General features: G+C 37.8%; 1 protein-coding gene across 1 annotated transcript; it reads left to right on the top strand.

Annotated features, from left to right (window-relative positions):
- Positions 1–423: 423 nt before the first annotated feature.
- LOC117318034 (polyenoic fatty acid isomerase-like) lies at positions 424–7,344 on the top strand. Its single transcript, XM_033873035.1, has 5 exons — positions 424–687; positions 1,958–2,009; positions 4,071–4,204; positions 4,855–5,068; positions 6,195–7,344. The coding sequence occupies exons 1-5, from the start codon at positions 640–642 to the stop codon at positions 6,857–6,859; spliced, it is 1,113 nt and encodes a 370-aa protein (XP_033728926.1). The 5' UTR covers positions 424–639; the 3' UTR covers positions 6,860–7,344.
- The last annotated feature ends 4,225 nt before the right edge of the window (positions 7,345–11,569 follow it).

The raw sequence follows: 11,569 nt of genomic DNA, 5'->3' as shown, positions 1-11,569 counted from the left end.
ATGAAGTCACTAAAAGCAATCAATATATTAGTTGGAGCCTGAAGGATATATTCCAAAGCCCTCGGGAGTAACGTTACGTCACTAAGTCATGTGAGTAGTCTCGACAATGGTGCCATTAAGTCAATAAAAAGCTCCTGATAGTCAAACCCGTTGATATCTAGGTCTTGTTGGTACCACGATGATGAGTCCAGAAGAATTGAGGTATATTGAAAATGCTTGCACTGTTTTACTTCTATGAAACCATAGAAAGAAAATATATAATAATTAGCGATGTGGTTGAAGGAGAAAATATCACTCGGCAAGCTTAGGCTTAACTGATAATCCCTAGTAAGTTACCCTTAAGGGGCCACATAAAAACTGCAACTTTGTGCATTTCCTTCTGATATTTACATTTGTGTACGAATGCAGACAAACACTAGCACCCATCTAGGCGATTTATTTCATCCATGATGAAACAAGAACACTACTAATAACAAGCTGTTAATGTATTAGTTGGAGCCTGAAGGATATATTCCAAAGCCCTCGGGAGTAACGTTACGTCACTAAGTCATGTGAGTAGTCTCGACAATGATGCCATTAAGTCAATAAAAAGCTCCTGATAGTCAAACCCGTTGATATCTAGGTCTTGTTGGTACCACGATGATGAGTCCACGGGTATCGTGTACATGTGTCCTGGTGGTACACCTTGTAAGTATGCTTATAACTACAGGTATAGTTCTGTATAGGTATCTTATTAAATACAGAATTTATTCAGAGTAGAATGTGGGTTTTCTGAAGATTACGTACCATATACATCATGTATTAAAAGACATAACAAAACATATTATATCAGGGGATATGAAAACAATACAATACACGATATCGAATACTATAAAGGGGAAAATGACAATGAATTACATTTTAAGGTCAAAGAAAAGCAATGAAGAATAAAATGTAAGAGGGAAGTTGTACATGTTCTGTAACAGGCTCTAGTAATCTACCTTAGTTACAATGTATGACATGCTCAGATGTAGATATACCAATTGATTCGGGGAGCAATGTTTGTGTTTGATTTCATCAAATAATATCCTCATTTTATGTGGCGTATCACATTTCTTGCTCAGACTTACTAATGGATTCGTGGAGTGATGTTGGTCCTAGTTTTCATAAAATTATAATTGAGAAATATATAAATCATATCTTATGTGATGTATCAGAATTTCAAGAATATATTTTCTGGAATGATACGGTATCGACCTTGCTGTTTGTCCGGTTGACTATTTCTTTTAATACAATAGTGAAGATTTGGAAATATGTTCAGTTGTAGATCTTCTGAGTTTCTCCGTCGTCACCTAAGGGTCAGCACTTTAGGCCGTAAGTGTCACTGATGAGTCATAGAAGGACAAATCAACTGACACGGTTTACTTATTCTTTATTTTGACCCTACTTTAACTTTAATTTGTATTGGAAAGATTATAACCTGATTTATGTCTTTATTACAATCATTTTTCCGTAATTAACACGAAACAGTTTCTGCGAATGTACACTTGTATAAAATATCAACTGTTACAGAGATCAAAGGTTCAAGCTAGTGTCATTTTCTTAGCGCGATTTTTACTTACCCTAAAACGGCACGTGCAAAAAGATTGGTGTTATTTCGTTTTGTTTAGTTTTTACTACTACCCTCAGATTGGTCGTAAATGTATAGCCTTAACCCATGTTTAATTTCCCGAAGTCTTATCACCAACCTACGATTCATAAATACATCTATCTCAAATCTTAAATGTATAATGGTATACGGATCATTCGTTGGGGACTTATCCATGTTTACTTACAAATTGTATATATATATATATATATATATATCCTAAAATCACACGTGTTTAGAATTTGTACAACTGTCCTGCCATCTGTATTTCCTCGCCTTGGCGTAAGAGATTGTTTATAATAAATTCTATTGTTTATGTTACTTTTACAGATTGTAGTTATAACCGGACTACTGATAGCTGACGGTACCGCACTGACTATAGGTAAGTATGGCGTCAGGATCAAAGTTCAAGGTCAAATAGGTTTTTTGAAGTATCACAAGTATCGGTGAGATACAATTCTCAATCGACAATTGAATAAGTAATGGATTGCGTAGCTATTCTAAAAAATGAATTGTTATCAAAGTATAATTTTGTTTTCTATCCATAAAATTGGAATAAATCGTATACCTCCAACTTCACTAATGTACGGTCCTCTACTGGAATATCCTTCGTTGTGTAGGTAGGGGGAGTTCCGTTCCTCTACTGGAATATCCTTCGTTGTGTAGGTAGGCAGTTCCGTTCCTCTACTGGAATATCCTTCATTGTGTAGGTAGGCAGTTCCGTTCCTCTACTGTAATATCTTTCGACTTGAAACTTCTTTTTTGAGATATTCTACTATATTCATTCAAATACAATCAGCTGTTTCTGATTAAACTTTTGTATACACAAGACAACGATTGTGTTATATTCAATTGCAAAAGCCATAAACATTTTCCAATATCACCAACAAAATATCCACATATCGAAAGGGGTTTCCACTCAATATTATACTGCAGATTTTGATTCTCTCAGAATTAATATTCTACGGAAATATAAACCTGGATATTTAGTCTGGCGTCTATTGAGGATGTTTACCTCTGTGATGTCAAAAGAATCCTGTATTCCATTTTTTTTCCTCGTATACATTTTTGCATAGCAGGAAATGCCAGACGAATTCTATGTCTGTGTGCTCGTTTTGTGTGCTTGGACCAGTGAGAGATACCAATTTGACATAATATGTGATTTTAAGAGAAATAAATCCTTACAAAATAGTCCATATTTGAATTGATGTCAGATTTGTTTGGAGAATTGAAGAATTTACAAAAATAACATTTTCCTTCAAATTATGGCGATTAAATTCCTTAAACCCAAAATAGTTTTTAACTTACCCCTGCCCCTTACTACTTAATGGCAAAATACTCATTCTTTTCACCATTTTTTTTTTTGCATGTTGAACGCTTTATGAAAAAAGTTGTGCTATTAAACGCTATGAAATATTAAGTAGATAAAAAAAAATCAAGTTTATCTTTCGAAAACAGACATAAAAACTAGAGGTCTGTGTGATTCCTATTTCGTCCCAGTATTATTTGTTATTTTTCACCATTTCGGGGTCAGAAATGTAAAACAAAAACAACTTCAAAATTGTTTAATTTTCCATGGCATTGAGTTGTGTAGCAAAAATGAGCTTCAAACATTTACATTGTTAATTTGAGTGATCAATCTAGAGTAAAAAAGGTGAAATTTGGGCTTTTCACTAGCTGTCGAATTGGCAAATTATTAAAATTCTTGTGAAAAATGTTTTATTAACCACACACGTCATTATTTTTGACATATTTTTTAGATCGTGTTGCTAGGTAAATGTACCTTATTTTGTTAAATATAACAAATAACTCTTTACGCAAGATCAAAACGAGACTTGAACGTGATTGCAACCATAGAGGAGCAGATATCAAGTTAAGTAGTAGCTAAGGATAGTCTGATCGCACAGTGTTTACGAACTTGCCTTTCACCTAGGCGGCCGGGGTTAGATTCCCTGATCGGACATAAAACGCTATGGGGCCACATGCCCGATCACATAGGTTTTCCCCGGTAAGTTTCCTCTTACACTAAGACCCCTCGCGCGCTTCCATCCGGGCAAACAAACGTGATTTATATAAGTTGGTATAACTTGTTTTGAAATTTTTGAAAAATAAAAGTTTACATTGACTTACTTTATATTTAATATGATTTAACGCATGCGAAAGCCGATGGTTCGCCTTGCTGTGAAACTTATTTGATGATGTGTGACGATGAATCACAAGAAATGGTTTTCCATGAATCTAATGTAATTAATTAAGGCGTTCTTTGTTCTTTCATTTAATATGTTCATCGTTTGATCACATTATAATCTCTGTATTGGTGTAAAGCGAATAAAATACAATGGAACCCATTTTAACACGTCGTTGAAGGAATGGGCATAGTTTATTAAATGTTTAATAACGACATATTTACTATTAATTAATTATGTCGTTTTATATTACACAGAACACTCCAAGAAGCAAAGAAAGGCATGCGCACCAACACCGTTCCCGAAGATCAAAGGGCCCAGATCCAAGCACGATAAAATAGCCATCATAGGGGCTGGTCCTTCAGGAATCCACATGGCGTACAGACTTAAGGTTGTTGTTCGGGATATATACATATGGTGATTGTAGAAAAATAAAGCAATGCAACACTGAGGCAAAACGAAACTGTAATATCGACAAAGATATCGCTTAAACGAGTCAAAAACATATACAACACCAACTTAAACGGAAATCATAAAAAAATAAAATGATAATTAAATAAGAGATCTGTTATAGAACAGATAGTTATATGTAGGTCTGTAACAAAGCTAGGTGTTACAGAGGTGAGGTATTGGTAAGCTTCCTCAACGACGTCCATCATGTAAATCTACGTCAAATCAAGGCTACAAAATACTGCACCCCACTAGTCGACCCTGGCCGTTCGTCCGTCCATCCACCAAAAATTGGCTGATCGGAATTGAACAAAATTTGACTGGTAGCATCACTATGGAGTGGGGATTAAATATTGTACATATGATGGGTTAACCACTGGAGTTGAGGGGCTGGCGAAAAAGGGTCGATTTGGCTTAATTGAGATAAATGACTTCTCAGGAACACCTCGGTTCCTAGTTATCAATCTGGACCTATTTTCAATTGTATGCTTCAGTGTAAATGTAACGAAAATTGAGAATGAGAACAATTTCGGTAAGTAGAAGTATTACGTGATAATAACGAATAATATTGGTTTCCTCTGAATGTTTCAGGAGGAAGGTTATACCAGTGTGACAGTGTTCGAGAAAAATGACTATATTGGTGGGAAGTCTAAAACCCTCCAACACCGAGGAGTACCACACGAGATGGGGACAGTGTACACACAGCCTGAGTACACGGAGATTTATAACCTGATCACAAAGTTTAACGCCGGAAATTTACTACCTATGCCCGAACCGGACGTATGGGTCAACGAAAATTCTCCAGGTAGGTTTCATATCTAGGGCAGCATATGGCAACCTCATTTTGGTCTTCAACTTATTTTTCTTCTCACAACAGTAGCAGACAATTAGATCCCTAACCTAAATAACCGTTACCGTTCCGGGTTTCTTCAATCTTGTTACGTTGTGTTGAAGGTCTGGTGTACTGATATTTTTTCATTGTGTTGACAATGTGGTAAACTATTATTTTGACAATGTGTATTGACACTGTGGTATACCGGTATTTTGTCTTTGTGTATTGACTCTGTGGTATACTGGTATTTTGACGTTGTGTATTGACACTGTGGTATACTGGTATTGTATCTTTGTGTATTGACTCTGTGGTATACTGGTATTTTGACAATGTGTATTGACACTGTGGTATACTGGTATTTTGTCTCTGTATATTGACACTGTGGTATACTGGTATTTTGTCTTTGTGTGTTGACTCTGTGGTATACCGGTATTTTGACATTGTGTATTGACACTGTGGTATACTGGTATTTTGTCTTTGTGTATTGACACTGTGGTATACTGGTATTTTGACATTGTGTATTGACACTGTGGTATACTGGTATTTTGACATTGTGTATTGACACTGTGGTATACTGGTATTTGACATTGTGTATTGACACTGTGGTATACTGGTATTTTGTCTTTGTGAATTGACTCTGTGGTATACTGCTATTTTGACATTGTGTATTGACGCTGTTGTATACTGGTATTTTGTCTCTGTGTGTTGACGCTGTTGTATACTGGTATTTTGACATTGTGTATTGACGCTGTGGTATACTGGTATTTTGTCTCTGTGTGTTGACGCTGTTGTATACTGGTATTTTGATATTGTGTATTGACACTGTGGTATACTGGTCATTGTTCTTTGTGTGTTGGGATGCTGTTAGATGTTATCAAACGTTTCTGCTTTGTTTTTACTTTGTCGCGTCCACGATGAGGTACGTTTTGTTAATGAATGTTCATAATGGCATATTTTATATTGTAGTATCGCGTTACAGTGACCATTATCTTTCGTTTCATGATGTTATTGATATTTCATAAAACAAAATGTCATTAGTTTTGTGTAACTTACTGTAAAGTGTCCCGTTTTTGAAATAGTTGTAATTGTATTTTTGCAGTTTTTCTATCAAGCCTCGAAAACAGTATCCGGATACTTCAGAATCTTCGTCCGAATGTTACAACTTCAGTGGGAACAGGTATTATTTTACAAAACATCATAGACTATGTAACATTGCACCAGAAAATGTTTGGGATATACAAGGGAGTTATGCCTAGACCGTGTCCTGCAGTCTTATCACAAGTTAATATGACATTTGGAGAATTTCTTAGGATCAATAATCTGGACGGACTAAGAGGAATACTTTTGTCCTCTCAGACAATTCAAGGATACGGAAAAGTTGATGAAATATCAGCATTGTACGGCATGATATGGACGACACCGTATTTCCTTTCTGAGATAGTAAAACCAGTGGCACCGCGAGACCGTGTTGTTAAAATCTTAAGTAAAGGGTTTCAGTTTCTTTGGGAGGAAATAGCAAGACAAAGCAAACTTAAGGTGAAGTTATCAAGTTCGGTCAAAAAAGTATCTCGTTTAAAACAGGGTAGAGGATTTTATGTAAAGTACAGACATGGTCGTAGATTACGTTGTGAAAAATTCGATTTTCTTATAACCAGCCCGATGATGAAATCCATGTCTGATGTGATCAGGTTTGAACCCGAAGTTCATGAACTGTTCAAGAAATCGTTCAACTACTACTACACTACTACCTTTGGCGGATACTGACTTTGGATTAAGCAAGGGTGAACATCCTCAAGAATATTACGACTTCAATGTTAACAAAAACGATGCCTCCGTCTGGGCGAGCAGGGATTCCTACAGTTCGTTGAATTTCCTTATTGGAGAAAACTACACTGTGCCAAACCCAGGAGGACAACAAATCAAGACGTCCGTCTACTATCAATTAACAAAACAAAAACCAAAATTGAAAACGCTCACCCGCAAGATGAAGAATCATGTTTCGAACGTAGAAAAATCCGGTAATTTGACAATAATAGATAGAATCAGATGGCCGTACTTTCCTAGATATTCCGTTTCTGACATGGCATCAGGGATATTATGGGATATATTTGACATGCAGGGCAAACACAATATGTGGTATATCGGATCCTCTGTCAGTTTCGAGTCCGTTATGAGTGTAGTCGAATACAACAACTTACTGCTGAAGCAATTCTGTGGTACCAAGAACAAATATAAAACATAGTCCGCTAAGGTCCACAGGGACGTAGCACAAAGTTCCCACCGAGGGTCCTTATCCCTGGTTATCTCCCTTTAATACTGATGACGTCAACAACACCGGAACATTTGTGGGGGTTGTTGTAAAATAACTCATTTCAGAATATAACTTCTTTGTTTTGGTCTTATTTGAAAATAAATTGCATTGATTAGGCAAAAGTGTGGACGCAAATGTTTTTAGGAAATAACTTCTACCAGGAAAATTGCCAGGTGACAAACTACTTATACACATGAGTGTGCTGTTAACGTGGATTAAATGACCACCCATAATACAAAATGTTGTTTATTTCCAAGTTAGTAATTCATTCTCTTTTCAAATTTGAAAATCATGCAATCCTCCTGTTTGTCATTTGAGGCCCTTTTGATATTCCTATCTATATTCCTTTCTAGATTTCATCACTAACGAGTCCTGGAACGACAGAACATTTGTATGAGGCATGAGGTCATGTGAATGGGTATATGAGCTGTATCTCATCCATATTTCTCTGTTCCGCCTTACTACACATGTCCAAGTTGATTCGATACCAAAGGACTCGTTCCAATTATAATTACTATTACAGATGTTGACTACTTACGGAGAAATGAACAACATGCATGTTGATGAAGATCATAGAAACGTTAAATGGTCGACATCATCGTGTAATTGAGAAAAAGTATATTTGTGTATGTGATAAGAAGTCAGGCGTTAAGGCAAGATATTATGCCGCGAGGTTTTGTTGTCACTAATCTAGTCATTATTTTGAGACCGTGCTTTAATCTTGATTTGATTTATATGACGGGTGTCGTCGATGTGACCTGGATTTATATGACGGGTATCGTCGATGTGACCTAGATTTATATGACGGGTGTCGTCGATGTGACCTGGATTTATATGACGGGTGTCGTCGATGTGACGTAGATTTATATGACGGGTGTCGTCGATGTGACGTAGATTTATATGACGGGTATCGTCGATGTGACCTGGATTTATAAGACGGGTGTCGTCGATGTGACGTAGATTTATATGACGGGTATCGTCGATGTGATCTAGATTCATATGACGGGTGTCGTCGATGTGACCTGGATTTATATGACGGGTGTCGTCGATGTAACCTAGATTTATATGACGGGTGTCGTCGATGTGACCTGGATTTATATGACGGGTATCGTCAATGTGACCTGGATTTATATGACGGGTGTCGTCGATGTGACGTAGATTTATATGACGGGTGTCGTCGATGTGACCTGGATTTATATGACGGGTATCGTCGATGTGACCTGGATTTATATGACGGGTATCGTCGATGTGACCTGGATTTATATGACGGGTGTCGTCGATGTAACCTAGATTTATATGACGGGTGTCGTCGAGATGTGACCTGGATTTATATGACGGGTGTCGTCGATGTGACCTAGATTTATATGACGGGTGTCGTCGATGTGACGTAGATTTATAAGACAGGTATCGTCGATGTGACCTGGATTTATATGACGGGTATCGTCGATGTGATCTAGATTTATATGACGGGTATCGTCGATGTGACCTGGATTTATATGACGGGTATCGTCGATGTGACCTGGATTTATATGACGGGTTTCGTCGATGTAACCTAGATTTATATGACGGGTATCGTCGATGTGACGTAGATTTATATGACGGGTATCGTCGATGTGACCTGGATTTAAATGACGGGTGTCGTCGAGATGTGACCTGGATTTATATGACTGGTGTCGTCGATGTGACCTGGATTTATATGACGGGTATCGTCGATGTGACCTGGATTTATATGACGGGTATCGTCGATGTGATCTAGATTTATATGACGGGTGTCGTCGAGATGCGACCTGGATTTATATGACGGGTGTCGTCGATGTGACCTGGATTTATATGACGGGTATCGTCGATGTGATCTAGATTTATATGACGGGTGTCGTCGAGATGTGACCTGGATTTATATGACGGGTGTCGTCGATGTGACCTGGATTTATATGACGGGTATCGTCGATGTGATCTAGATTTATATGACGGGTGTCGTCGATGTAACCTAGATTTATATGACGGGTGTCGTCGATGTGACGTAGATTTATATGACGGGTGTCGTCGATGTGACCTAGATTTATATGACGGGTGTCGTCGATGTGACGTAGATTTATAAGACGGGTATCGTCGATGTGACCTGGATTTATATGACGGGTGTCGTCGATGTGACCTGGATTTATATGACGGGTATCGTCGATGTGATCTAGAGTTATATGACGGGTATCGTCGATGTGACCTGATCAATATGACGGGTATAGATGACTCAGAAGACGCTTAACTCCGAAACGCCTGGTCTTGTTAGTCCCCTACCGGTGAAATCGAGGGGACTATAGTTTTCTCCCCGTCCGTACGTACGTAACGCCAATTTCAGCGGCTTCATTCATAGAGGAGTTTCTTTCAAACAATGATAAAGTACCAAGATTTCCTCGACAGGTTCATGTTTCAGGGTTTTGGGTCAAGGTCACTGTTACTATTTTTAGCGGGGCCGGTAGGGGACATGTATTACTTTAGCAATATTCAATGATCTCCATGGAAATCTATATATATTTTGTGGATATTTATCCTCGTTTTGTGGATACTGAGTAATAATGCGGACGATCTCTGTTGCTTTTGTAAATGTATGTCTATGTCTGATGTTAATATTGACGTTGCTGTCTACTGTACTTCACGCTGCTACACATTGTTTTGAATTAAAGCCACAAGGTTTTTGTTGATATATACGCGGTATTGACAAACTGACACGAGTTTCAGTACCTTTGGTCCTTCACCAGATACTTATCTGTTATAATGTCCAAGTCTGATATCAGGGCCAGAGGTAACTCGGGCTGTTTACGTTTATACACAATTCAAGGTCTGAAGATTGAACCCGTACTGAAGCGGCGAAAGTTGTCTCTGTTGTATGTCACCTCGCATGCAGTAAGAGGCGACTAAATGTGACCCCCCCCCCCCCCCCCCCCCCCCCCCCCAACTTTGTTTTCTCCTATTTGAACATGAACATCAGAAACCAATATTTTGAAGAAAACACCACTTCTACTTTCCCTATCGGCAGCCTGTTGACCGTAGCAAGAAACTTTAAGTGGGTCTCCTGTAAAATCGGATTGTTTAAAATTCTCTATTCAGGACAGTTTGGAACCCTGTTAATGGAACAAATATTTCCCTTTCTTTCCTGTCAAATGGTTAGTTCCGTAAACGAACTGGATTGAAGCCAGAATTAAACAATCACACTAATTGTTAAACATAAAACGATAAGATCATCTAGATATAATTTGCCCATAGCTCCGAGACAGTGTAATGATATTTGATAACCTTGAGGCACTAGCAGAGCATGCGAGCCAAATTTAGACTGTCATTTTATCAGGTTTACACTTCAGGAAGATAAGTACTACAGTAAGTTCAAGTTTGTAATGCGCATGAACTTTATGTACTACACACCTAAACTACATGTACTACTAGTCTACCTGTAGTGTAGACCTCTATATACTACACACCTAAACTCCATGTACTACTAGTCTACCTGTAGTGTAGACCTCTATATACTACACACCTAAACTACATATGTACATGTACTACTAGTCTACCTGTAGTGTAGACTTCTATATACTACACACCTAAACTACATGTACTACTAGTCTACCTGTAGTGTAGACCTCTATATACTACACACCTAAACTACATGTACTACTAGTCTACCTGTAGTGTAGACCTCTATATACTACACACCTAAACTACATGTACTACTAGTCTACCTGTAGTGTAGACCTCTATATACTACACACCTAAACTACATGTACTACTAGTCTACCTGTAGTGTAGACCTCTATATACTACACACCTAAACTCCATGTACTACTAGTCTACCTGTAGTGTAGACCTCTATATACTACACACCTAAACTACATATGTACATGTACTACTAGTCTACCTGTAGTGTAGACTTCTATATACTACACACCTAAACTACATGTACTACTAGTCTACCTGTAGTGTAGACCTCTATATACTACACACCTAAACTACATGTACTACTAGTCTACCTGTAGTGTAGACCTCTATATACTACACACCTAAACTACATGTACTACTAGTCTACCTGTAGTGTAGACCTCTATAGACTACACACCTAAACTACATGTACTACTAGTCTACCTGTAGTGTAGACCTCTATATACTACACACCTAAA

The sequence above is a fragment of the Pecten maximus genome, chromosome 19, assembly GCF_902652985.1.
Source record: "Pecten maximus chromosome 19, xPecMax1.1, whole genome shotgun sequence".
Taxonomy (NCBI): Eukaryota; Metazoa; Mollusca; class Bivalvia; order Pectinida; family Pectinidae; genus Pecten; species Pecten maximus.
The sequence above is the reverse complement of the archived record's forward strand: the minus strand, read 5'-3'. Positions and strand labels throughout refer to the sequence as shown.